The sequence below is a fragment of the Triticum aestivum genome, chromosome 7B (assembly GCF_018294505.1).
Source record: "Triticum aestivum cultivar Chinese Spring chromosome 7B, IWGSC CS RefSeq v2.1, whole genome shotgun sequence".
Taxonomy (NCBI): domain Eukaryota; kingdom Viridiplantae; phylum Streptophyta; class Magnoliopsida; order Poales; family Poaceae; genus Triticum; species Triticum aestivum.
In genome coordinates, this window is record NC_057813.1 from 571,160,526 (window position 1) to 571,188,422 (window position 27,897).

Sequence of the window (27,897 nt, forward strand, 5' to 3'; positions counted from 1 at the left end):
ACCTCCCTATTCTGCCTGTATCACGCAGAATTATACATGTGAGTAGAAAAACACATGCTTAGGGGTGTTGATTTTGGGATACTTACCGGCGATTTGCAGCCCAGTTCTTCGACCACTCTCGATACAGTGCTTTCCCGGATCTAGCTCCACCCCACTAGGTGGCCGCAATGTACAAATAGTGCTGCCCCTTTGGCTCTTCCTTTTCTTTGCTTGCTGGTCACCTGTACTCCGACACCTCTCTCCTCCCTTCCTTTGCTGGTTGTCATAAATCATATGCCAAAATAAATATTGTAGGCAACTTTCTGACATTATTAGGCAATTTAGTGTAGATATCATTGACTAGAAGGATATGGTGTTTGGATATAACTCGGTGTCCAAAAGGGTTATAGATTGACTAGAAGAAAACATGTTTTTTTAGTCATAACTTTCTCGGTCTGAAGTATAGTCCACAACTTCTTACTTTTCCTTGCTTAGTGATGTACTAATGGCTAACAAAAGTGCCAACAGGGGAACTGGGTTCAGCTCCAACTAAGAAAGGAGAGCTAGTGAATTGTTCAAACAGATGGAACTGTCAGTGCACACATCAAAATAATATCCAGTTGTTAACTACATCTTGTGTGTGGCATCAACGACCACTGGAAGACAGAGAATCTTTCATTCAGATGCAATGTTGCTTTCCCGCAGGAGGGTTTACTTTAATGTGTACTAAAAATAGCATAACAATAATAATATGTGCTAATCCTTTGTAAAAATCAATTTGATTCTGGCGGCATTATTCAACACGCACTAATGTGCTTATACTTCTACACATATCTTGTAGTATTAGAAGCTTAGAACCGACGGACTTGTAAATGTATAAACCATCCAAGTAGGCCTTTTTTTATTATTGAACCAATGTGTTCCTGTACAAGTTTCAGTCTAGCTAATATGAACATCATATTCAATAGTAATGTTTAACTAGGTGGACAGAGATATCATGCAACCAACTAACAAAATCATTAGGCTGATATGGATTCAACAGAAATGTTTAACCATCCAAGCAGACAACATTTCAGTATGTTACTTGCTATTTCAGATATATAGCACCTCAATGAGATGGCAAAATTGACTAACATTTGAGGCAACTACAGATAAATAGTTAGGCAAGTTTTGTACGACAAAAAAAGGCATGTTCTGTGGGAAAGGATCTGGCAATTACTCATACTGCAAACTCTAGCAACGCACCACATCTTTGTGTAACTCAACACACGCACTTTGGCAAATCCAAAAATTGGTTCAGAACGGCTCACCCTGTGGACGAAGAGCGGGAGGAAAATCTACAGTGAGGTACTGCACCGCATCCACTGCTCCGTGCTTCTTGTCGACGTCCACATGATCCCTGCAGGCATGGTTGTGGACGAAGAATTTGAGGCAAGGCTTCAAGAGAATCCTCTCTATATTGTGCAGCCAGGGAATTGAACTGTACGGGATCTCCAAGGGGCGCGTGAGCAGAAGGGGCCGTCGCTGGTTGGAATCTGCAGGGGGCGGCCGGAGCAGCCGCTTCCTCCTTTTGTTGTTGTTGTTGGATGAGAAGGGACTGGGTCAAACAGGAAGCAAAGGTCCCAGCCACGGGATGCATCTATCCGGCGAGGGATCGACGCGGCGGGGTGTAGGACGACGCCGGGTAGGGAGAAGCAGAGCGCGGGGTCGCTTCGCCGCCGGTCTGGGGCAGGGGAACGCGTCCGCTCATGCGGGGTGCTTCGTTGTTTGCTTTAACTATTCACGGGGAACGGGCGCACAGCCGCACGGGCAAAATGGCTTCGTTTGTGTCGGCCCGACCGCCCAGCACCTGGAGGCCGTGATTTCGATCGAACGGCACAGAAGCATGTGTGCTCGGTAAGACTAATGAGCACAGCTGCACTTTTTAGCTTTTAGGTTTGCTTTAACTATTCACCATCATGTGGTTGCCGACAACGGCATTGTCCCGTTTAAACTAAGGGAAAAAAAACTCCGTGATACTGAGCTTATTCACTCTGCCCTGTTACGCCTTATAAAAAACTTTAGGGGAAAAAAACCCGCTTTTGTTCCTGTCCCCAGTGAAGATTTAACCTACGAGTATTTGGTAGCGGTGAATCATAAACCAAGTTAACTTTCATCTTTAAAAACTGTTTGATTCTTATCTTGTGCTATATATGTGTTCCTGGCATTCGCGGCTGAAGCACAAATGTCATGGCAGCGCAACGAACTGTGCTGCAGAAAACGTGCTCCAGAAAGAGCTTATTATTCACGCTGCAGTCCGACATACACAATGAATTGCTGCTTCCCATGTCCTGTGTTCAACCAATTCAGCAGCCTGACCTCTCAACAAACCTGAGTTCACTGGGCACAATGGATTGGAAAGCCCGACCACTTCATTCCGTGATTGTCAACCGCCGGCGGATCTTCAGGTAACCAAACTTGCCGGCGCCTGGAGACGACCCGTCGAAGATGATCGGTAGGTATCCCGTGGCCGCCTTGTAACTTTGCTGAATCTGAAAAATGTCGAAGGACAAAGTTACAGTCCCACCCACACAAAGTAAAAAAACAACTACAGCCCAATGGACCGCACGATGCATTCCGAAACAGAACCGGTACTGCCGAAGTGCGACACAAGGGAGTAAACATTTGGGGGAAGCTACTAAATTAACCGTAGCTCGCAACATGGTGAAGCCATCAACATACTAGTATATGAACTTAATTACCTCGGCGATCTCTTCAGCGCTTTGGAGGCAGTTCTTCCCAATAACACAAACGGAACCACCAGACCCTCCACCCGTAATCTTCGCACCGTACAGATTAGGACCTCCATTTTCCGGCGTCTTTCTGTGCTGCATTTCTTGCACTAGATTAACCAGCCTATCTGTGCCATCGGAACCAAGACCGCATGCATTGTAGCTGTAGTGGCACTGCCAAGTGTCAACAACGGGATGTGAAAATAATGTCAGCACTATGGAACACAGTGAAGGGTTAATCCTAAAGTCCAGTGAAACAAAAATATGAAATGGAATCATCATTTTTGTGGATGATACATAGTACTGTACATCATTACAAACAAGTGGTTAAGAGATTCAAATTCACCTGGTACATAAGTTCTCCAAGAGCTGCTAATTGCTCATCTGTATTAGCTGCTGTTAATAATGCTTTGAAGGTCTGTATGCCAGAAAATAGAAGAATGTCAACAGTAAAATAAACAAAATTATTTTGTTTTTCCTGCTTAGTTTCAGTAAAGAGAAATCAAATGAATGATCATTGCTTGGAGAGAGAAATTTTAGTTCTTCTCTTTCGGAAAAAATGCAACCATTGCACGGCAGCATGCTGGGAAAACAATGAAATTTCCAAACATAGTGCAGAAAAAAAAAACAATCTGGTGAAAATATCGAACCTCGACTCTGAAGTTTTCGTATATGGGATGTCTAGTAGGCGCCTTCACACTGTAAGATCTTTTTGGATCAATTACAGTTACCATGTCATCGTGGTCTCCGTATTTCTCTAAAAATGCATCTCCGGTAATGATCTCCGGAATATCTTTTGAATAAGCAGCTTCATATCTGCAATTCAGATCTTTTTATAAGAAATTACTGTACATGCAATGTCCAGAACGATTCATGTTTTTGCGAACCAAGTAAAGAAAGTGTGACCTGTGAGGTGGCAGGTTGCACAAATACTCCATGGAAGCTTCAGACTTCACTACATCCCTTCCCTTTTCTTTATAATCATCAGTCTGAACAGGGGCATCTGAAGTTGAGGACACCGATACTAAGTTGGATGCTGCACACTTGATCATCTTTCGTCCCATATAAGTGCCTACTCTTACAGATCCATAATCTCCCCCACCGACGCTGTTATCTCAAGACATGACAGAATACTGCAATCAGATGCAATTCGCCCAACCACAAAAGTTCTGTCAAAGCTCAATGAGGGAAAAAAAAACTACCTATGTCGTATGCCAGAGTCTAGACCCCAAAATCGCATATGAGATGGAATCATAACCAATTCCTTCACTTCTGCAGGCTGCACCGAAACTGTGATTGAACAATACAGAAGTAACATGGTTTTGAATGGAGTTAAGATAAATCAACCAACTTGTGGAATTTAATAAAGACTACTAACCTGGCAGACCATTGCAAGGAGTTTGTTAGCTTCTCCACAGGCAGATGCCATTTGGTCCATGACCCCACATGGAGCTCCAACAACATGATTCTCAACCTGAAAAATCATAGAACTATAATGGTACTTGCCGGATTCTATTTTTACAACCAGACTTTTGTTAAGCTCATACCTTTTGACAAAGCAAAGCAAGATCCCTTGGAGTAATGTTTAAACCTGCAGGCAACAAAATAAAATAGAAAGCAATTTAGGAGATTCTAACAAGGTTAGTCAAATAGATGGCAGGATTATGGTAAAGGTAGCTATGAGCGATCAACAAACCATAGGCAGCTGCAATAGCAGACATTGTGGCAACCTCCACCGATGCAGAAGAAGAAACACCTTTGCCTTCTGGCACAGCAGAAGAAACCTACAGTTTCGGGACAGAAACTAAATAAGAACTGATTCTGTAAAACACATAACATGATCCTCACCATCTGTCCAAGAGAAGAAAACGATCAACTAGTATACGTTGTGATTTCACAGTCCCCTAAATAGAGTGTTCAAAATCATTTTTGTTGACAACGAAAGTTAACATGCACATTAATGCAGGACAAGGACAAGCTTATGTGCTTACCAGAATGCTCATGCTGTCAGTGAACTGCACGCCTAGCTCAGTCATCAAGATTAAAATTGTTCCGGAGACATAAGCAGCCCATCTGAGATCGAATATAATTAGGAAATATGTGAATATAATTGATCATTCAGAATTTCTGTAGAAAAATTAAGATACTTACTTTTGTGATGGGTCCTGGCAGAAAAATTCTCTGGCTTTTTCATACGATATCGGCTTGTCACCATCCATAAAATCTGACAGGTCCATATCAAAAGTTGGTGCACGGTTACTCAACTCAGAACCAAATGAAACCTGCAAGATAATGATCTTTACATAAGATACTGCACATTCACCAGTTCTATCGGAGTTACAAAAATACAAATTGGGCATTTTTATCATACAAACAATATAAGGTATACTTATGTTCCACAGATAACTAAAGAAAATAGTGGCAGCGAATCTTGAGAATTAATAACAACAACAAAAATTGAACAGTTGAGTAGAACATACAATTTGTACCACAGGTACCACCCCTGTGCTCTCAAGCTGTCTTGCTTGTACATGCTTCCATAGCTTCTGCTTGCTGGGATGGTTTCTCTGAATAGCAACATGGCAGGCTTCCCGAAGAGGCATCTACTAATGGCATCAAAATTTTCCATCACAACTAACTAAAATATGACCCGAGAAGAATAATACTGCATTTATTTCCATAATTCTATCTAATTATCTGTGATACTGAAGAAAGTTCATGACAAGTCAACGGTTTACTGAAAATATAGCATATATGAAAAACGATGGAATTCTAGGTTTTTGCACAGCATATAGAACTTAAAGATGCAGAATCTGGGAAGAAATCATTTTATTACTCTAGAGGAAAACTTTGCTTGTTTCAGGCGCAACAGATGTTAATGGTAGTCAGGGGGCTAGAATATTTGTAAGAGTTAAGTACTCCCTCTGTAAAGAAATATAAGAGTGTTTAGATCATTAGTGATCTAAATGCTCTTATATTTCTTTACAGAGGGAGTACCATGATATTATCTGACGTTGAATCAGAGACATAACTGTCATTTTTCACCTGTAATTGAGCATACCTGCAAAACAAGACTTCCTGAATAGTCTGCAATGCCACCCATGACATCTAACCGCCCAGGCGCTCTTGCTACATATATTTCCTTCTGAAAAAGAACCAATTAAGAGAAAAATAATTATAAAAAACCAATCATTTGTTGGGCATTTCGAATGACTAGCTTCAGGTGTCAACCTAACATAACATACGACCAAGCTAGTAAGACTGTTACGTGTCAAGTCTCCTCCTATAAAAGCTTGACATATATATATGCGTGGATAGAATACCAGTGAACACAGAAAAATTAGGGAAAAAGAAAGATCAATCAAAGAAATATGATTATTGGCAAAACAAAGAGCAACGGTTACCTGTTTGAACATATATTGCACCACAAAATTGCTAGTTAACATGGTAGACTTTGTGGTCAACAATGTGTCAATCTGGAACCGGAATAATATACGCAAAGTATCTATCTTACAATTGACGTCGAGTTGTACTTTATGGCAAAACTTGAATCTGGCATGGAAAGTTAGCTCTACATGGTCTGTGCAAACTAAATAGGAATGAGCTACGGGTTACACTGGTTGGACCAAAATAGCATGTGAGGATAATAAATTAGCAAATTTCAACAGTGAATTTCATAGCATAGGCAAAAGTTGGTTTATCTCTGAAATCCAGAAAGATGTTATCTGAATGTACAAGGTCAGCAGAAGCAACATGTGGTTCATACGGTGGTAGAGCTCACTAAAATTAACACAAAGGACTGAAAGATTAGTACCTCCCAGTCAAAGAGCACAGATGCAGCAGTTCTTTCTCGGGATTGCACCTCAGAATTCTTCAATTCATTTTCAGTAAGTCCAGATAAGCTCTTCAAAAAGGCCATGGTATCTGTTAGTCCTTGCAAGTCCCCATGGAGTATCTCAAAGTCTTCACAGCATCTACCAGAACCAAATTTGGTACGTCAGTGAAAGAAATTTATCATTGGAAAACTACAAACATATGAGAAACGCAAGGATAAACTCACAATTCTGCTGTTTTGACCTTTTCAGTATTTTCTATGATTGGATGGGCACCAATTTCTGTGCCATTAAGAGAATACCAGTCAGGAATTCCTACATCTTTCCCAGGAGTCCTTTGTAGTTGATATCCTAACACTATTGCATCTTGCAATCGTCTTGCTCCGTTAAACTGTAAATGCACATAAAATAGGTTGATCGGCTAACACTAAAACAGGGTTTCTGAAATGTTGCTTACAACTCTAATCTCGTCTATAAAATAAAATAAAACAGAAAATATGTGCTCGATATGTGATGAGTTTACTTGCAGCACAGCATAGGTTTCCACCTTCACAGGGAAAAATGTTTTCCATATGAAGCACAGAAACTAGAGAATTTGGGATGAAGACAGATGCAGACATGCAGTTGCATGTAGTGAGTGGAACAGAGGGCATGGAAATATCTCTATCATAATCACATATTAATATAGTGTGAATCTCACTGATCAGTCAACAGTCGACTCACTTTGTCAGAAGCACACTTCTTTCCAACAGCAATGTCCTGAAGGATCCGAGCAGCCACCTGCATGGACAAGTATTAGCTCATTACAAATATTATGAATTTTCAATAACTGAAGCCTTCTTTATGATATAGTTGATTTAGTGAACTAATAATCTATCTTTTTGAACACACATGAGGACTATGCTGGTAGTATCATAATGATGTACTGCAGCTAACTGTTAATCTTCAAAGGTTCTAATGCAATTGACTGCAAGCTGCAACGTGACATAGCCCAATGGAGTGGCTCGTTATCTCTCTGGCTGACGGTAAGAGTTCAATTCTCATCAACCACAGGCCGGATGGGTTATTTTTTGTGGATTTCTAGTACAATTTTGAGGATTCGAAACCATGACATGTGTGTTGTGAAATTTTAGATGATTACACTAGCCAAATGCCCCTGTGGTCTCCAAATTCAACTGGCAGCATAAATAGTTTTAAGTCCTGACAAGCTAGGATGCAGTTATGCAAAAAAAATTATAAGATCCCTATTGGAGAGCATGCAGGGAAATTACTTGGCCACCATTTGTTGGGCCATCATAGGAAGGTTGAAGTGTGAGAGCACGGAGTAGATATGGTTTCCAGTGCCCAGCAAGGAAATCCCTTCTAATCATCTCAATGCTGCTTTGGTGGTGCTGAAACAAAGTGGGAGAGAGGACGTCAAATTAAGGCATTTTCAGCACAGCTATACTAACTTACCCCAAGAATATTGTGATGGTAAGAATGTTCAACCTCAAGCAAGTTCCGCAGAAATGGCTCCTCGTTAAAATAATCTCTGCGGACGAACACAAATGGTAGTTTGTATGCTAAAGCTTCACTTGCCGTTCCATACCCAATTTTTCCTATATGAAATTGGAGTGAGTATCTTCGAAGAGTTCCTTTTTAAATAATACCTAGCAGTCAACAGTGAATATGTAATGCTTTATTTTACCTAGCATGCAGTCAGATGCAGCCATAACATCTGGTGTGTAAGTATCTTTCTCAAGCTTAATGAAGTTTGGAGGAACCTCTTGAGAATCAGATGCACCACAGACCTTTTATGAAGAGCTTACCGAGTTAAGATCAGCAAGAGGCACAGTTGTTGCAGGAATAGAACTCCATTGCAGAAAGAAACATACCAAACAGATCCAGCCATCAGGCAGCCATTCTTGCTTCAGTTTCCATCCTGCTGGCTGGGGATAATAGCACATTGATTTTCATTTGATATGTGAGTATGTAAGCGTAGGACCATTCAATACAGAAGATAACCGGCTTTCAACAAAGCATTGGTATGTGATTATATGAGGAACAATGTTCACACATGCATTTTTTTCTTGTGAACATCAGTGTATAGTGTATTTTAAGGATTTTACTGTTGCAGGAAAATTGGTTCAAAATGATGTTTGTGTATTAATGCGTAATGGCATTACAGTTTCAAATAATTGCACAGTACGTCAAACTGATCGGTTAGCCTATTTTTTATTGAATACCCCGAGCACTTCTAAATTTTGTCTCTGAGGGTGTGCATGTGTTAACCTTTACAGCAGAGAGTAGTGAAACATGTCTCTTAAACTCACCTGTCCACCAAAATTAAAAATGACCACCTTAGTGCTCTCCGCTATTCCAAGGTCCTTCCTCACCTAATAGATCAAAATAAAAATTAGAAAACAGACTGGTGCTCAAGCCTGTGGCATATCGTTCTCCAGCAGAAGGACACCAACCTCAGATCTGGATTTGCGCAAACCTCTTACCACCAGAGGCACATCAGTGACATCACAGAAAGCCGGCACTAGAATGAAATGTTCAGTTCTGATGAATATTCAGAAGTCAGGCATAGACGTTTACAAGAAAAAAAGTGCAATTGCACGTACTAGGACAATATCCAGGTAGTCGAAGTAAGGTCTCGCAATTGGAATAATCCTCTGCTATCTGTAAATGTTGATGAGATAGTCACATTGAGCAAGTAAAAGTGCCAATGAGCATATGCAAAAACGGACAGTGTTAAAGACAGCAGCAGAGAGTTGGAACGTACAACATAGAATCAAGAATTATAATCTGAAGGTCAAAATTCGGAATTTTGAACACTTTGAAAGATACAAATAAGGTAATACAATGATGTGGGAAATAGTGAAAGGGACCTGCCAAACAATAGATCGGTGATGATACCCAGCTGCCATGATGTATTCTGCATATATGGAGTCCCAACTGCAAATTGTGCGTGGCGAAATAAAATACCAACTTTTGAGACATTTGTTATTCCTAATGCAAGTGCAAGCTGAGATTGTTCAGAGAGTCAACATGCAGACAGATAACACCGCCACGCCAACAGAGACTAGAAAAACAGCTCCACATGATTGTGTAAGGCCGATGATTGCAGCAGAAACAGAGAGGGTCAACTCGTGAGAAATGCTGATAGGTCTAGCATGAGAGGCAAGGTAGAGGAAAATAGTACTAGTATAATACTCCCTCCGTCCCATAATATAAGAGCGTTTTTGACACTAAAACGCTCTTATATTATGAGACGGAGGGAGTAATAGTTTCAGGCAATGCAGCAGAAACAGAGAGGGGAAACAAAAGCTCACCTAAAATTCCCAATGCACACCGAGCGGATACCGGCATCTGCGGCCGCCCTGCACACCACAGGAACAACATCCGAGACCTATCCCACAACAGCATTCACTTCACAGTTCATACATTGCAGCCATGGCCGAGATGAATCAATTTTGACATGGACTGAATGATAGCACAGCAAAGAAGCAGCAGTAGTACCACTAGGTCTGCCTTGACGGAGCGGAGCCACTCCGCCTCCGTTCTCAGGATCGACTCGCGGGGCACCACGGCGGTCTGATGGTACTGCATTTCCGCAATCACATCCCCAATGAGAAATTGAGAATCAGTCACAGCCCGCGCAGACGCAGGCCAGTGGCGTAGCGTAGGGAGTGAGGAAAATTGGGTGCGGACTGAACCTTCTCGAGCGACGCGAGGGGGTCGACGGTGAGGGGGTCGGACTGGACGGCGCCGCAGTCGAGCAGGACCTTGCGGACGTGGAGGCCGGGGGAGCGCAGCTCGGCGGTGAAGACGAACTCCGGCACCGCCGTGGACACGTGCACCTCGTGCCCCGCCGCGATCAGGTGCCGCACCACCTGCGAATTGCCAGGCGCGCCCCGGCCACGCGCACAAACAGAGTCAAATTCTCCGGTGAAACGGACGAGTCGGGATCGTGGTGGCCGAAATGGTTGAGGAGGAGAGTGGAGGGAGGGGAAGGGGGCGGGACCTCGATGGCGCGGGTGGCGTGGCCGAAGCCGTGGCCGGTGAGGTAGAAGGCGAAGACCAGGCGACGCTCCAGCGCGCCTCCGGCAGTCGACATTGCCGGTGAATTGGCAAGGAGCTCTGGATCCATCCGACTGGGATGGGCCGCGTCGGCTGTTGCTTCAAGCGTAACTAACCGGAGCGACCGAGTCCACACTCCCCACAGCGCGACTACACACAACTTCGCTCTCGACCGACGACCTGTCGACCTCTTCAATCAAAATTCTACAACTACCCCTCAAATCTACATAAATTGTCGCTGATTTAATATCACTTATATTAAATGAGTGACAATTATTAATATTAAAAGAGCAATAAATACGGTTAGGCAAGTGACGTCCTATAAATACGTACTCCCTCCGTCCGGAAATACTTGTTGGAAAAATAAATGTATCTAGACATATTTTAGTTTTAGATACATCCAACTTTATCCATTCTTGCGCAAGTAATTCCGGACGGAGGGAGTAATTATTAAGCTCAAGCTTAAATCCAATCTGTAATAAGAAAATAATTTTATTTAATTTTTTGGTGGGAATTTTATTTAATTATTTGAAAAGGCGGTTAACCCGTCCTTTACATCGATTGATACATATGGACATAATGGTGAAGAGTTAAGCATCACTATTCATAAAGAATTTAATTTATTTTTTAATTTTTTTGGAAACCCCTCCATTTATTAATTAATTAAAAGCATTCATACAATCATCTGTTACAACTTTAGGCATGCATGGCGGAACACTATTTATAAGCCAACCATGAGACCTATTATCTAAACTAAACTTTGCAATCTCGTGCGTCACCTTATTGGCCCTTCGGTTGATCCGAGATATCTTGAGATTAATCATCATCTTGGAAATACACATCGCTTCAATCTTAAGATCAACGAGGGGAGACCTATCCAAATAATCATTTCCAAGAAAAGACGCCACAAAGGAGCAATCAATTTCCAAAATGCTAGGTTTATGAAGGGTAATACCGATATAAAGCCCCACAAGTGTCACTCTCAGTTCCGCTTCATCCACACTATTGCAAACCCTATTGTAGTCCCAAGAAAATGATGACATCATCTGTATGGTTCGTGGCAACCACTCCTATTCTGGCATCACTAATGGCCTTCAAAAAACTTGCCTCAACATTGATGTTAAGGAAATCTGGATCGGGGGGCTGCCAAGTCGCACATTTTTCGAGCATAATTGGTTTGGTGGCAAAAATAGGCATGCCAATATTTGGCATTGTGCCAAATATTGGCTACTACTTGGTTGGTTACCGAGTCATCTTGCCATCTCACAGAAAGTTGCCAATAGTTGGCAAGTGTTGGTATTGCCAATATTTGGCAATGCCAACATTTGGCTAGTCAAATATTGGCAGCAAATCAATCATGCTCTTCATCCACATTATTGGTATAATTTTCGCCATCCACCCTTTCCTTATCGTTGTTGGTAATCTCCATCTTCATGTTGGTAAGACATGACGAGAAGGAGTCCCAGTAGCTTTGAATAAAACTCATAGAGGCAAAAATCATTCCTCAAGTGTCATGCCCTCCAAAACGTAAGTGTAATTTGCTCATGCATGGCGGCCTTAAAAAAGTGTGGCTTGTCGGCTAAGCATGTACATACCTATGACATGCATTTTGAAGTGCCATCTCATCGTTGTAGGTGCTTTTTTTACTATAAACAGTAGGGCCAAAAGCCCCACTGCAATTTTTAATTAATCAAGGCAGCAAAGCCTAAAAAAAGTCTTACAAAATCTTACTAAAAGAAGAAAATAAACAAAAAGAGTGGCTTGAGGTAAGCCAAAGAAGGAAGAAAATAAGAAACAAAAAAAAATTACAACTGGTTGTCCAGCCAAAGGTTGAAAGCAGCGGCATATTTCCTTTTGGTTCTATGTCCCAATAGGTTCATCTCAAGAAAATAAGTATCTTTCCATCTCTGAAAAGTTGGCTCAATGTGCTTAAATATATTATTATTCCTTGTGATCCAGATAGCACAAGCAGCTAGAATAATAATCTCCATGAAGAATGGCACCCTTAGTTTCATCTTCAAATATTGGAAAGCTTCAATCACACATAGATTGACCCTCCTAAGCAGATATACTCCCAGCATCTCTGAGCAAAGGGCAACTCCAAAAAAGAAGGTGAAGAGTTTCTTCACTTTGACAATCAGTTGTGGCACAATTATATGAGGCTAGACCAAAAAAATTCCTCGGTTTCTAGAATTCACTCTGTCATGAAGGAGCACACAGAAAACTCATGTGTCAGTTGTCTTAACAGATTGTGGTTTTATTGGACACAAAGTGTGCAAAAACGTCCTACTGTGTCTCGTCAACGTCTCTCTCCCCTCCAGTCCACATATAACAACCACTACGTGGTGGATCGCTCAGCTCAAGATAGAGAAGAAAGCTACCCTTAGTCAGCGTTGTCCAAGAACCAATGTACGCCACTCTGTGCCGCTCCCCTCTTCTCCCAATCGCCCCCGAGCTTGGTTGACTGAAATCATCGCCGACGGCCATTGTATGCTCGTGGTGCCCCGCACACCCAACGTGTCTGGAGTAGAACGACATACATGGCATGTCAGCGACCATCTCCGGCAGTGGCAGAGCTAGACAAAATCTGTTGTGGGGCAAAGATAGAATATTAGTGTTTAGAGGTCAAATAAAAAAAATCATGTTTAAGCCCTCTAATAAAAAAACTTCTAAAATTGGTTCAGACCGTGTGGCAATGACCCCTTCAGATTAACACATAGCTCCAGTGCTAGTCATGGAAGAAGGCAATAGCAGCACTGCTATCTCTTGAGCTTGCGTTGGTTTTCCCTTGAAGAGGAAAGGGTGATGCAGCAAAGTAGCGTAAGTATTTCCCTCAGTTTTGAGAACCAAGGTATCAATCCAGTAGGAGACAACGCACAAGTCACCGGATACCTGCACAAACAATCAACAACTTGCATCCAACACGATAAAGGGGTTGTCAATCCCTTCATGGTCACTTGCAAAAGTGAGATCTGATAGAGATGGATAAACGGTAAAGTAAATATTTTTGATATTTTCGGTTTATAGATCGGAAAGTAAAAGATTGCAAAATAGTAGATCGGAAACTAGTAAGATGTAAAAGAAATTCAATATAATGGAAAAGAGACCCGGGGGCCATAGGTTTCACTAGTGGCTTCTCTCAAGATAGCAAATATTACGGTGGGTGAACAAATTACTGCCGAGTAATTGATAGAAGAGCGCAAAGTTATGATGATATCTTAGGCAATGATCATGACCATAGGCATCACGTCTGTGTCAAGTAGACCGAAACGATCATGCATCTACTACTATTACTCTACACATCGACCGCTATCCAACATGCATCTAGAGTATTAAGTTCATAAAGAACGGAGTAACACATTAAGTAAGATGACATGATATAGAGGAATTAACTCAAGCAATATGATGAAAATCCAATATTTTTATCCTCGATGGCAACAATACAATACGTGCCTTGCTGCCCCTACTATCACTGGGAAAGGACACCGCAAGATTGAACACAAAGCTAAGCACTTCTCCCATTGCAAGAAAGATCAATCTAGTAGGAAAAACTAAACCGATAATTCGAAGAGACTTGCAAAGATATCAAATCATGCATATAAGAATTCGGAGAAGAACCAAATAACATTCATAGATAATCTGATCATAAATCCACAATTCATCTGATCTCGGCAAACACATCGCAAAAGAATATTACATCGAATAGATCTCCAAGAACATCGAGGAGAACATGGTATTGAGAATCAAAGAGAGAGAAGAAGCCATCTAGCTAATAACTATGGACCCTTAGGTCTGTGGTGAACTACTCATGCTTCATCAAAGAGGTAATGGTGTTGATGTAGAAGCCCTCCGTGATCGAATCCCCCTCTGGCAGGACGCCGAAAAAGGTCCCTAGATGGTATCTCACGGGTACAGAAGGTTGCGGTGGTGGAAAAGTGGTTTCGTGGCTCTCTTGGATGTTTTCAGGGTATAAGAGTATATATAGGCGAAGGAACTAGGTCAGGGGAGCTATGAGGGGCCCACGAGGTAGGGGCGCGCCCTCCTGCCTCGTGGCCGCCTCGTGGTGTCTCCGACTTCATCTCCAAGTCTTCTGGTTTCCTTTTAGTCCAAGAAAGATCATCGCGAAGGTTTCATTCTGTTTGGACTCCATTTGGTATTCCTTTTCTGCCAAACTCTAAAATAGGCAAAAAAAATAGAAACTGGCACCGGGCCCTCGGTTAATAGGTTAGTCCCAAAAATAATATAAAATAGCATATAAATACCTATTAAACATCCAAAATAGATAATGTAATAGCATGGAACAATAAAAAATTATAGATACGTCGGAGACGTATCAAGCATCCCCAAGCTTAATTCCTGCTCGTCCTCGAGTAGGTAAATGATAAAAACAGAATTTTTGTTGTGGAATGCTACCTAACATATTTATCCATGTAATTTTCTTTATTGTGGCATGAATGTTCAGATCCAGAAGATTCAAAACAAAAGTTTAATATTGAAATAAAAACAATAATACTTCAAGCATACTAACAAAGCAATCATGTCTTCTCAAAATAACATGGTCAAAGAAAAATATCCCTACAAAATCATATAGTCTGGCTATGCTCTATCTTCATCACACAAATATTTAAATCATGCACAACCTCGGTTTCAACCAAGAAATTGTTTCATACTTTAGTATTCTCAAACTTTTTCAACTTTCACGCAATACATAAGAGTGAGCCATGGACATAGCACTATAGGTGGAATAGAATGGTGGTTGTGGAGAAGACAAAAAGGAGAAGATAGTCTCACATCAACTAGGCGTATCAACGGGCTATGGAGAGGCCCATCAATAGATATCAATGTGACGAGTAGGGATTGCCATGCAACAGATGCACTAGAGCTATAAATGTATGAAAGCTCAAAAAGAAACTAAGTGGGTGTGCTGAAGGAAATATGCCCTAGAGGCAATAATAAAGTTATTATTTATTTCCTTATATCATGGTAAATGTTTATTATTCATGCTAGAATTGTATTGACCGGAAGCATAATACATGTGTGAATACATAGACAAACATAGTGTCACTAGTATGCCTATACTTGACTAGCTCGTTTATCAAAGATGGTTATGTTTCCTAGCCATGGACAAAAGAGTTGTCATTTGATTAACGGGATCACATCATTAGGAGAATGATGTGATTGACTTGACCCATTCCGTTAGCTTAGCACTTGATCGTTTAGTATGTTGCTATTGCTTTCTTCCTGACTTATACATGATCCTGTAACTATGAGATTATGCAACTCCCGTTTACCGGAGGAACACTTGGGGTGCTACCAAACGTCACAACGTAACTGGGTGATTATAAAGGTGCTCTATAGGTGTCTCCAAAGGTACATGTTGAGTTGGCATAATTCGAGATTAGGTTTTGTCACTCCGATTGTCGGAGAGGTATCTCTGGGCCCTCTCGGTAATACACATCACTTAAGCCTTGCAAGCATTGTAACTAATGAGCTAGTTATGAAATGATGTATTACGGAACGAGTAAAGAGACTTGCCGGTAACGAGATTGAACTAGGTATTGGATACCGACGATCGAATCTCGGGCAAGTAACATACCGATGACAAAGGGAACAACGTATGTTGTTATGCGGTTTGACCGATAAAGATCTTCGTAGAATATGTAGGAACCAATATGGACATCCAGGTTCCGCTATTGGTTATTGACCGAGAATAGTTCTAGGTCATGTCTACATAGTTCTCGAACCCGTAGGGTCCGCACGCTTAACGTTACGATGACAGTTTTATTATGAGTTTAAAAGTTTTGATGTACCAAAGTTTGTTCGGAGTCCCGGATGTGATGACGGACATGACGAGGAGTCTCGAAATGGTCGAGACATAAAGATTGATATATTGGACGGATATTTTGGATACCGGAAAGGTTTCGGATGAGATTGGGAATATACCGGAGCTCCGGGAGGTTACCGGAACCCCCCGGTAAGTATATGGGCCTTATTGGGCCTTAGTGGAAAGGAGGGAGAAGGGGAAAAGGAGGGGGCGCCCCCCCAAGCCCAATCCGAATTGGGAGGGGGGCCGGCCCCCCTTTCCTTCTTCCCTCCCCTCTCTTCCTTCCCTCTCCTACTCCTAATAGGAAAGGGGGGCCAAACCTACTTGGAGTAGGATTGCCCCCCCTAGGGCACGCCTCTCCCCTTGGCCGGCCCCCTCCTCCTCTTCCCCTTTATATACGGGGGAGGGGGCACCCCTAGAACACACAAGTTGATCTACGGATCGTTCCTTAGCCGTGTGCGGTGCCCCCCTCCACCATATTCCACCTCGGTCATATCGTCGCGGAGTTTAGGCGAAGCCCTGCGCCGGAAGAACATCATCATCATCACCACGTCGTCGTGCTGACGGAACTCATCCCCGACGCTTTGCTGGATTGGAGCCCGGGGAACATCATCGAGCTGAACGTGTGCTGAACACGGAGGTGCCGTACGTTCGGTACTTGGATCGGTCGGATCGTGAAGACGTACGACTACATCAACCGCGTTGTCATAACTCTTCCGCTTACGGTCTACGAGGGTACGTGGACAACACTCTCCCCTCTCGTTACTATACCATCACCATGATCTTGCGTGTGCGTAGGAATTTTTTTGAAATTACTACGTTCCCCAACAGTGGCATCCGAGCCTAGGTTTTATGCGTTGATGTTATATGCACGAGTAGAACACAAGTGAGTTGTGGACGATACAAGTCATACCGCTTACCAACATGTCATACTTTGGTTCAGCGGTATTGTTGGATGAAGCGGCCGGACCGACATTACGCGTACGCTTACGCGAGACTGGTTCTATCGACGTGCTTTGCACACAGGTGGCTGGCGGGTGTCAGTTTCTCCAACTTTAGTTGAACCGAGTGTGGCTACGCCCGGTCCTTGAAGGTTAAAATAGCACTAACTTGACGAACTATCGTTGTGGTTTTGATGCGTAGGTAAGAACGGTTCTTGCTCAGCCCGTAGCAGCCACGTAAAACTTGCAACAACAAAGTAGAGGACGTCTAACTTGTTTTTGCAGGGCATGTTGTGATGTGATATGGTCAAGACGTGATGAGATATAAGTTGTTGTATGAGATGATCATGTTTTGTTGAAGTTATCGGCAACTGGCAGAAGCCCTACGGTTGTCTCTTTGTTGCATAAGATGCAAGTGCCAAATAATTGCTTTACTTTATCGCTATGCGATAGCAATAGTTGCAAGAGCAATAGTTGGCGAGATGACCATGTGATGACACATTGATATAGATCAAGATGATGAAGATCATGGTGTCGTGCCGGTAACGATAGAGATCATGATAGTACTTTGGAGATGGAGATCACAAGCACAAGATGATGATGGCCATATCATATCACTTATATTGATCGCATGTGATGTTTATCTTTTATACATCTTATTTTGCTTAGTTTGACGGTAGCATTTTAAGATGATCTCTCACTAAATTATCAAGAAGTGTTCTCCCTGAGTATGCACCATTGCGAAAGTTCTTCGTGCTGAGACACCACGTGATGATCGGGTGTGATAGGCTCTACGTTCAAATACAACGGGTGCAAAACAGTTGCACACGCGGAATACTCAGGTTAAACTTGACGAGCCTAGCATATAACAGATATGGCCTCGGAACACGGAGACCGAAACGTCGAGCGTGAATCATATAGTAGATATGATCAACATATTGATGTTCACTGTTGAAACTACTCCATCTCACGTGACGATCGGACATGGTGTAGTTGATATGGATCACGTAATCACTTAGAGGATTAGAGGGATGTCTATCTAAGTGGGAGTTCTTAAGTAATATGATTAATTGAACTTAAATTTATCATGAACTTAGTCCTGGTAGTATTTTGCAAATTATATTGTAGATCAATAGCTTGCATTGTTGCTTTCATATGTTTATTTTGATATGTTCCTAGAGAAAATTGTGTTGAAAGATGTTGGTAGCAATGATGCGGATTGGATCCGTGATCTGAGGTGTATCCTCATTGCTGCACAGAAGAATTATGTCCTTAATGCACCACTAGGTGACAGACCTATTGCAGGAGCAGATGCAGATGTTATGAACATTTGGCTAGCTCAAAATGATGACTACTTTATAGTTTAGTGCACCATGCTTAACGGCTTAGAATCGGGACTTCAAAGACGTTTTGAACGTCATGGACCATATGAGATGTTCCAGGAGTTGAAGTTAATATTTCAAGCAAATACCCGAGTTGAGAGATGTGAAATCTCCAACAAGTTCTATGGCTAAAAGATGGAGGAGAATCGCTCAACTAGTGAGCATGTGCTTAGATTGTCTGGGTACTACAATCGCTTGAATCAAGTGGGAGTTAATCTTCCAGATAAGATAGTGATTGACAGAGTTCTCTAGTCACCATCACCAAGTTAGTAGAACTTTGTGATGAACTACAGTATGCAAGGGATGACGAAAACGATTCCCGAGCTCTTTGTGATGTTGAAATCGACGAAGGTAGAAATCAAGAAAGAGCATCAAGTGTTGATGGTTGACAAGATCACTAGTTTCAAGAAAAGGGCAAAGGGAAAGAAAGGGAAACTTCAAGTAGAATGACAAGCAAGTTGTCACTCCCGCGAAGAAGCCCAAAGCTGGACCAAAGCCTGAAACTGAATGATTATACTGCAAAGGAAATGGTCACTGGAAGTGGAAATGCCCTGAATATTTGATGGATAAGAAGGATGGCAAAGTGAACAAAGGTATATTTGATATACAGGTTATTGATGTGTACCTTACTAGTGTTTATAGTAGCCCCCTGAGTATTTGATACTTGTTCGGTTGCTAAATATTAGTAACTCAAAATAGGAGTTACAGAATAAACAGAGACTAGTTGAGGATGAAGTGACGATGTGTGTTGGAAGTGGTTCCAAGATTGATATGATCATCATCGCACACTCCCTATACTTTCGGGATTAGTGTTAAACCTAAATAAATGTTATTTGGCGTTTGCGTTGAGCATGAATATGATTTGATCATGTTTATTGTGATACGGTTATTCATTTAAAGTCAAAGAATAATTGTTGTTCTATTTACATGAATAAAACCTTCGATGGTCATACACCCAATGAAAATAGTTTGTTGGATCTCGATCGTAGTAATACACATATTCATAATATTGATGCCAAAAGATGCAAAGTTGATAATGATAGTGCAACTTATTTGTGGCACTGCCGTTTGGGTCATATCGGTGTAAAGCGCATGAAGAAACTCCATAAAGATGGATTTTTGGAATCTCTTGGTTATGAATCATTTGATGCTTGCGAACCGTGCCTTTTGGGCAAGATGACTAAAACTCCGTTCTCCGGTACAATGGAACGAGCTACTGACTTGATGGAAATAATACATACCGATGTATACGATCCAATGAGTGTTTATGCTCGTGGCGGGTATCGTTATTTTCTGACCTTCACAAGATGAATTGAGCAGATATGAGTATATCTACTTAATGAAGCACAAGTCTGAAACATTTGGAAAGTTCAAAGAATTTCAAAGTGAAGTGGAGAATGATCGTAACAAGAAAATAAAGTTTCTGCAATTTGATCGCGGAGACAAATATTTGAGTTACGAGTTTGGTCTTCAATTAAAACAATGTGGAATAGTTTCACAAACTCATGCCACCTGGAACACCACAGCTTAATGGTGTGTCCGAACGTCATAATAGTACTTTATTGGATATAGTGTGATCTATGATGTATCTTACCAATTTACCACTATCGTTTTGGGGATATGCATTAGAGACAGTTGCATTCACTTTAAAAAGGGCACCATCAAAATCCATTGAGACGACGCCTTATGAACTGTGGTTTGGCGAGAAACCAAAGTTGTCGTTTCTTAAAGTTTGGGGCTGCGATGCTTATGTGAAAAAGTTTTCACCTGATAAGCTCAAACCCAAATCAGAGAAGTGCGTCTTCATAGAATACCCAAAGGTAACTATTGGGTACACCTTCTATCACAGATCCGAAAGCAAGATTTGTTGCTAAGATGGATCCTTTCTAGAGAAGGAGTTTCTCTCAAAAGAAGTGAGTGAGAGGAAAGTAGAACTTGATAAGGTAATTGTACCTTCTCCCAAATTGGAAAGTAGTTCATCACAGAAATCAGTTCCAGTGATGCCTACACCGATTAGTGAGGAAGTTAATGATGATGATCATGAAGCTTCAGATCAAGTTACTACCGAACCTCGTAGGTCTTCCAGAATAAGATCCGCACCAAAGTGGTACGGTAATCCCATTCTAGAAGTCATGTTACTAGACCATGATGAACCTACGAACTATGAGGAAGCGATGATGAGCCCAGATTCCGCGAAATGGCTTGAGGCCATGAAATCTGAGATAGGATCTATGTATGAGAACAAAGTATGGACTTTGATTGACTTGCTCGATGATAGCAATCCATGTTAAATAAATGGATCTTCAAGAGGAAGACGGACACTGATAGTAGTGTTACTATCTACAAAGCTCAACTTGTCACAAAAAAGTTTCCGACAAGTTCAAGGTGTTGACTACAATGAGATTTTCTCAACTGTAGCGATGCTTAAGTCTGTCCGAATCATGTTAACAATTGTCACATGTTATGGAATCTGGCAAATGGATGTCAAAAACTACATTCTTTAATGGATTTATTAAAGAAGAGTTGTATATGATGCAACCAGAAGGTTTTGTTAATCCTAAAGGTACTAACAAAATGTGCAAGCTCCAACGATCCATCAATGGACTGGTGCAAGCATCTCGGAGTGGAATATACACTTTGATGAGTTGATCAAAGCATATGGTTTTATACAGACTTTTGGAAAGGCCTGTATTTACAAGAAAGTGAGTGGGAGCTCTGTAGCATTTCTGATATTATATGTGCAAGACATATTGTTGATTGGAAATGATATAGAATTTCTGGATAGCATAAAAGGATACTTGAATAAAAGTTTTTTCAATGAAAGACCTCGGTGAAGCTGCTTACATATTGAGCATGAAGATCTATTGAGATAGATCAAGACGCTTGATAAGTTTTTTCAATAAGTACATACCTTGTCAAGATTTTGAAATAGTTCAAAATGGAACAGTCAAAGAAAGAGTTCTTGACTGTGTTGCAAAGGTGTGAAATTGAGTAAGACTCAAGACCCGACCACAACAGAAAATAGAAAGAGAATGAAAGTCATTCCCTATGCATCAGTCATAGGTTCTATAAAAGTATGCCATGCTATGGACCAGACCTATTGTATACTCTGCCCTGGTTTGGCAAGGGAGTACAATAGTGTCGGGGAAACTGATCCAGGAACACCTATGGGACCGGCGGACCGAGCCCCTTTCAGTTCGGCGGGGGGCGGAGGTCGCACGAAGAGCAGATCGAGGCGAAGCACACGAGCAGTTTACCCAGCTTCGAAGCTCTCCGGAGAGATAATACTCCTACTGCTGCTTGTCTGATTGTATTATGTTCTTGCTCTAGAGAGCTGAGTGTTTTCTGGCTTCGAAATGATCCGAATCCTTCCGAACCAGTCGAACCTCCTCTACGTTGCGCATGGGCCTCCTTTTATATGCACAAGGGGTCACCGACAGGTGGCAACGCAGAGAAGGGTAAAAACGTAAAAAGAGAGGTGGTTGGTACAGCTACTTGTACAATGTTTTCTACCTAACCCTGACGGCAGGGGACAAGGGCATTAAATGCCCATCTGTGTCGCCCTAACAGTGTAGAAAAGGACCGTCAGGGGCGCCACCGCCTGCCATGATGGCGATCTTGTCAGCATCGCATGCCACCGCTTACCGCTGGCTGCACAGCCTTCCGCCACGCGTGCCTGGAAAGGCCCCCCGGGCGACATGTTGGTGGATGCGTTGGAGCATGAGCACAGAGTGGCCGCTTGCCGCGGCAAGCGTCTTGCCGCGGTCGTGGTCTTGTTGCGCCCGGAAGCTTATCGCTCGCCGAGCCTTGCCGGGACGCGTGGCGCGTCGCGGCAAGTTCCTTGAGATGTCTTGGTTGGCCTTCCCGGCAAGCTCCTCTTGCCGGGGCCTTGTCTTCGACTTGAATACTTTGTTCTTGAATGGCTCCAAAGGAGCCACGGAGTATCTTGGCGGTCACCCGGCAAGCCCTTGCCGCGGGGCGCTGCAACTGCTCGTGCACAAGTTCGGGGTACTAGGGTACCCCTATTCTAGTACACCGACAGGAGCCCCCGGGCCTGGGCCACACACGGTGCCGAGCGCTGTTGGGCCAGGCCCAAAACAGGGCACGGGCACGCGCGGCCCGGGTAACGCCGAATCTTGCTCTGTACCCACCGCGCCCTCCCCCAACGACACGCGCTGAACGCGGCATCGTGGGAGAGATCGTGGGGGTTCTTTATTCGGAAGGGCAAAACGTCCGCCCCCTCCCTCTTTATAAGCAGGGGAAATAGGGGCAGTTTCCCCACTTCGCCGTTTGTTGCTCCAAGTCCAGAAATCTCTGCCGCTCCCCCCTCCTTCTTGAAGCAGAAAGAGAGCAGCGCTCCGCCCCCCGTCGCCACCAGCACCACCAACGCCGCCGATCTCCCCTGCCACCTCCGCCATGGCTCCGAAAGCCGACAAGGGGAAGGGCGTGAAGTCGGCCGAGGCGCAGCGGCTCGCGGCGCTGCGGAAGGAGCGGGCCATCTTCCCCCCTCAGCTCGGCGCCAAGGAGCTGAGGGAGTACTACTACCTTTTTTGGTCGATGGAGACGCGTGCGCACCCGCGCACGAGGGTACTCCCGGCCACCGCTTCGGAGCTGGCTCCAAACGGGTACCCATTCTTCGCGCTATTCTTCTATTGCGGGCTCTGCCCGCCCTTCTCGGAGTTCTTCTGTGATATCATGAACACATACGGGCACCGCCTCCTAGATTTCACCCCCAACGCTGTTCTGACCATGGCAGTTTTCGCACATCTGTGCGAAAACTTTGTCGGAGTCCACCCAAACGTAGCCCTCTTCCGCCACTTCTTCATGCCCCGAGTCGAGAGAGGAGAGCCCCTTGCTGGAGGAATCGCCTGGATCTCGAGAGTCAGCAAGAAAGAAGCCTATCTGGAGGGAGAGCTCCGCAGCAAATGGGAGGAGTGGAGAGCGGAGTGGTGCTGGATCGTTGAGGAGAACCCGCAGCTGTTCACTGCCGTGCGCCAAGCCCTAATAGTACGCGGCAATGATTGGAGCAACGTGGCCCCAGAAGACGACAGGCTGAAGATCGCAGTCACCCGAATCCTCCGCCTTAGGCTTGTCGGGCTCACTGTAGGCGCTGTCGGTGCAGATTTCCTTCACCGCCGCATTGCCCCCCTGCAAGAGAGAGGGAGACCCACCTAGGAGTTCAAGAACTCGGCGGACATCATGAGGCTGCGCCCGGGCCTCAATTTCAATTTCACCGTCCTGGAGCTGGATGCAATGCTCCTGGAGCTGTTCAAACGCGACCCTCAGCACCCGTTCCTATTGCCGAGGAGCGTCATTCCGTTGTGCAACAATTCTTCACTTGACTGGATCCGCGCGATGATGCCGTTGTGCGATTCGCACGGAATCGCCCCAACTTGGCAAGAGCCTGCGGATGACGTCGTGCGGGCGTTCTTCGACAGCCTGGAGGAAGTGCCGATCCGCGCCGACGAGCAGAGGAGCCTCACCCGTGACACTTCCGACCGGAGCTGCAGCGCATCGCCACTAGGGCGGAAGAGGCTGCGGCAGCAGCTGCCGCGGGCGAGTTCGGGTTTACTGAGGAGGAGGCAGAGGCAGCGGAGGCGGCAAGCCTTGCCGAGCGCGAGGAGTTTGCCGGCGAGGAGGATCTTGCCGGCCCCGAAGCTGAGCCGAGCGAGCCCGGCGAGGAAGAGCCCGAGCCTTCAGATAGCTTGCCGCAAGTGGAGCCCCCGGCTGCACCAAGAAGGCGTCTCCGCAGGGCCGGTGACGCAGCGGGGCGGCAGACGGGGCAACAGCCGCTGAGCCACGCGACACGCTCGACCGCGGCAAGCACCGTTGCCGCGGGAGCGCCTCCCGCCGCTGCGGCAACTAGAGCGGGACCTTCCCAGTCCACCGCTGCTGCTCCTGCCAAGCGGACCAGGGAGCCCACTCCTCCGCCTCGTCGCACCGGAGGTGAGCCGGACTTCGATCTCTCCGCGCTCAGCTCCGATGATGAAGAAGAAGAGTAAGCTTTCTTGCTGTCCTCGTAGTTCTTCAATCTTGTCGCTTTTATTCTGTATCTGACTTGCTTCGATCTGAATCCATTCCTTTTCAGGACGCTGGCCCAGAGAGCGGCGAAGAGGGCCAAGGCCTCGGTGATCGTCATCGAAGACGATCCCACCGTGTCAGCAGGGGGCGTGCCTGAGCCCACCTTGACGGACCTGGCCACTACTCCCCAGAGCAGCCCCTAGTGCAGCCCCCAGCGTAAGTTTATAATTTACTTCCTGCCATCAGGTGCGCATGGGTGCTCTTTTCTCTTACTGATATCTTGATTGTTGGATGTGTGTAGGAGCAGAGCAGCCCCACCAGGAGGGCCCAGAAGCCGCCCCCGAAGCGCCATCTGCTTCGACTACACCGCCAAGGGAGGAGTCCCCGGCAAGGGAGCGCTCTCCGGCAAGGGAGAACTCTTCGGCAAGGGCCAATTCTCCGGCAAGGGACGACGCCGGTGATCCTCCGGCGGCTGAGACCGCGACCGCAGATCCCAGCACAAGTAATCCACTTGCCTAAAAACTTGCCCTTGGGCTTTTCTTCTTCTGGCTTTCTTTTTGCATATTTGCTTGACTTCTCTCCATTCTTCGTTCTTCAGATCCATCCGCTACTGAGCCGATGGAAACCGAAGCCGCTGGAGGAGAGGCCGGCGCTGATGAGCCCGCCGGCGAAGAGGCCGCCAAGGCTGCCGCCCCAGAAGCCGGCGAGGGATCCGGCGATCGTACTGACGGCCCCGAGGCCGCAGGAGCGCCAGGCGCTGCACCGACCGCCGATCCCCTTGCCACTGCCGCAGAGCCAGGCTCCGAGGAGCCCCAGCCCGGCGCCTACTTGAAGGCCAGTGATGGCGTCTTCATCAAGCTCCCCTGGGCTTCGAGCTCCAGGGCGCCGGTCGAGGGAGAAACCTTTGACGGAGAGGTGCTCACTTCCGCCGGATTGGCGCTGGTTGATGCGCCAAGCAGCAGCGAGGAGCCTGAAGAGGAGCGGCTGCTGCGGAAGCTGACGTCGCTCTACCGCGCCCGACAAGCCAAGTTGGCCTCCCGAGAAGCGCTTGTCGCGAGGGCGGGAGTCGATATTGCGCGCGGAGGAGCTCCGGGATCTCAGGCAGGAGACTCTCCGGAGCTTGGCGGAGGACCGGAGCAAGTCGTCGAGGAGAGGAAGGCCTTCCTCCTCACGAAGGCTGAGGTCGAAGAGCAGCAACGGCTTGCTGCCGAGAGGCTATCTGCGCGGGAGGGAGAGTTGGCGCAGCGCAAGGTGAACCTTGACAGCCACAAGGAGGAGCTCGCCGCGCGGGAGCAAGCAATTGGTGGCGCTCTCCAAGAAGCAAGGGATGCCACCGCCGCTGCCGAGGCCGCTAAGAAAGAGTTGGAGGCAAAAGTGACGCAGCTGGAGGCCAATCTCCGGACGAGCGGCGAGGAGCTCGCCGCGCTCAAGCGCGAGCGCGAGAAGGATGCTGCTGCCCACGGTGAGCTGCAAGGTCTTCTCGTGGAGAGGAGCAAGGAGCTCAGCGCCGCCAAGGACTCCAACGCGGATCTCGAGCTGAAGCTGGCCACGCTGACGCAGACGCTGGACGCTGCCAAGGAGCGAGAGGTGACTTTGTCGGAGAAGATCAAGGCCGACGAGGCGCTGCTGGCGAGCATTGCCGTCACCCAGAACTCGTTCAGGGAGACGGTGGAGCACTGGACCGAGGGTCTGGTGAATATCGCCGCAGTCATCGACGGGGAGCTGGCGCAGCTGGGGATGGAGGACTTCGGGTATCCTTCCGACGAGCATCTCCAACCCAGCGCCAAGCTCAGCCTGTTCTTCAAGGGCGTGGCGACGGCCCTCCAACGGCTTCGGGAGAAGATCCCAAAGCAGCTGGCTGACGAGTCGCGCAAGATTTGCGCGGGAGTTCTTCAGAAGGTGCTGGTGAAGGTGGCTTTCCGCAACCCGGGCCTCAACCTCACCAACATCCTCAGATCTCTGCCGCCCGACACCGATCTGGAAGCGCTCAAGGCCCTTGTCGCACCCATTGTGGACAAGGTGAGCGAGATCAGGAGGGTTGAGGGTGGTCGCGTAGACTAGGCCGCCCGCTTTATCTTTTTCCTTGTCGCTGTTAGTCATGTCATGGGAACAATGTGTTAGAGCTGCGACAAGTTATCTTGTAATATAACTTTATTTTGGATGATGATCACTATGTTATTTCCTTTAGTAGATCCCTTGCTTTGTATGTTTTTACCCTACGCTTTTAGGGAACTTGTCGGCGCAGGCACCCGAGCTGCGAGCGCTGAGTGCGGGACGTCAGCAGCCTGCTGGCAGTGCCGCTCCGACAAGAAACCTTGTCGCTACTAGTTGCAGCACACTTAAGTTGTTGAGCGGACTCGAAACAAAGTAAGGGCGCATCTAGCTACAAGTTGGTTCCTCCGCGCACAGGTTTTCCATACAAAGCACAGTCGTTCGAGGAAGATAACTTAAAAAATTAAAACTAATTGCTCAAACTTTGGCAACTTAGCTTTTCTGTCATTTGCTTCTCGGCAAGGCAAATCTTCCTTAAACGACGCCTGGTCCATACCATTATCTTCTCCTTCCCCCCGGCAAACTTGTGTGCGAGGGAACCTTCTTTTCCTTTGTTTGAGAAAAAGAAAGAAGAGAAAATAAAGATATGGGGCCTTTCGGCTCGTTATTGCTTACCGGGGGTAGGTGCTGCACAAAGTGTCAGATAAAGCATGCAAATGTAAAGTAAAAAGCATGAAAGTGACAAGATGTGCGAAGCACATGAGCTTTACTTATGCACGGGATCTGCGCCCGTCTTTGTACAAAGGATTACATGCAACAGCGGCAAGACTTTTACAAAAGGTGGTTGCCGGAACAGGTTCCGGCAACCGCGCCCTATGGGTAAAACTTACGAAGATGCTCAATGTTCCAGGAGTTGCTCACCGGAATGCCATCTTCGGTCTCAAGGCGGACAGCACCAGGCCTAGTGACTCGTTTCACCCGGTAAGGGCCTTCCCACTTCGGCGTCAACTTGTTGGAATTCTTGGCGGACTGAACGCGCCGAAGAACAAGGTCGCCTTCCTCGAAGCTTCTGGCATTAACTTTGCGGCT

The 27,897-nt window shown here is 45.3% G+C and overlaps 1 protein-coding gene and 1 long non-coding RNA gene across 3 annotated transcripts in view; both read right to left on the reverse strand.

Annotated features, from left to right (window-relative positions):
- LOC123159540 (uncharacterized) overlaps window positions 1–1,745 on the reverse strand; it is a 4,652-nt gene extending 2,907 nt beyond the window's left edge. For both annotated transcript variants that reach the window (XR_006479777.1, XR_006479776.1), the window contains exons 1-3: window positions 1,466–1,745; window positions 1,290–1,378; window positions 87–255 (exon numbers count right to left, since the gene is read on the reverse strand). This is a non-coding gene — a long non-coding RNA (uncharacterized lncRNA). The remainder of the gene's footprint in view (window positions 1–86; window positions 256–1,289; window positions 1,379–1,465) is intronic.
- A 370-nt stretch (window positions 1,746–2,115) lies between these two features.
- Window positions 2,116–10,812, reverse strand: LOC123157304 (L-arabinokinase). The gene is made up of 28 exons (XM_044575561.1): window positions 10,593–10,812; window positions 10,285–10,461; window positions 10,088–10,171; window positions 9,901–9,977; window positions 9,457–9,523; window positions 9,190–9,247; window positions 9,040–9,107; window positions 8,896–8,958; window positions 8,458–8,511; window positions 8,271–8,373; window positions 8,072–8,181; window positions 7,855–7,974; window positions 7,307–7,363; window positions 6,811–6,974; window positions 6,565–6,724; window positions 5,812–5,895; window positions 5,231–5,353; window positions 4,902–5,032; window positions 4,742–4,823; window positions 4,447–4,534; window positions 4,298–4,341; window positions 4,129–4,224; window positions 3,953–4,029; window positions 3,657–3,857; window positions 3,401–3,566; window positions 3,097–3,168; window positions 2,721–2,924; window positions 2,116–2,510 (listed from the first exon to the last, which is right to left on the reverse strand). The coding sequence occupies exons 1-28, from the start codon at window positions 10,716–10,718 to the stop codon at window positions 2,391–2,393; spliced, it is 2,976 nt and encodes a 991-aa protein (XP_044431496.1). The 5' UTR covers window positions 10,719–10,812; the 3' UTR covers window positions 2,116–2,390.
- Window positions 10,813–27,897: the final 17,085 nt, after the last annotated feature.

Excerpts from the sequence above, each read along its gene's own strand:
- LOC123157304 (XM_044575561.1), bottom strand. The coding sequence starts at position 10,718 with ATGGATCCAGAGCTCCTTGCCAATTCACCGGCAATGTCGACTGCCGGA. Across the intron at positions 10,172-10,284 it reads CCCTCGCGTCGCTCGAGAAG|TACCATCAGACCGCCGTGGT; the intron begins GTTCAGTCCGCA and ends GCGGAAATGCAG. Across the intron at positions 9,978-10,087 it reads CCGTCAAGGCAGACCTAGTG|GTCTCGGATGTTGTTCCTGT; the intron begins GTACTACTGCTG and ends GTTGTGGGATAG.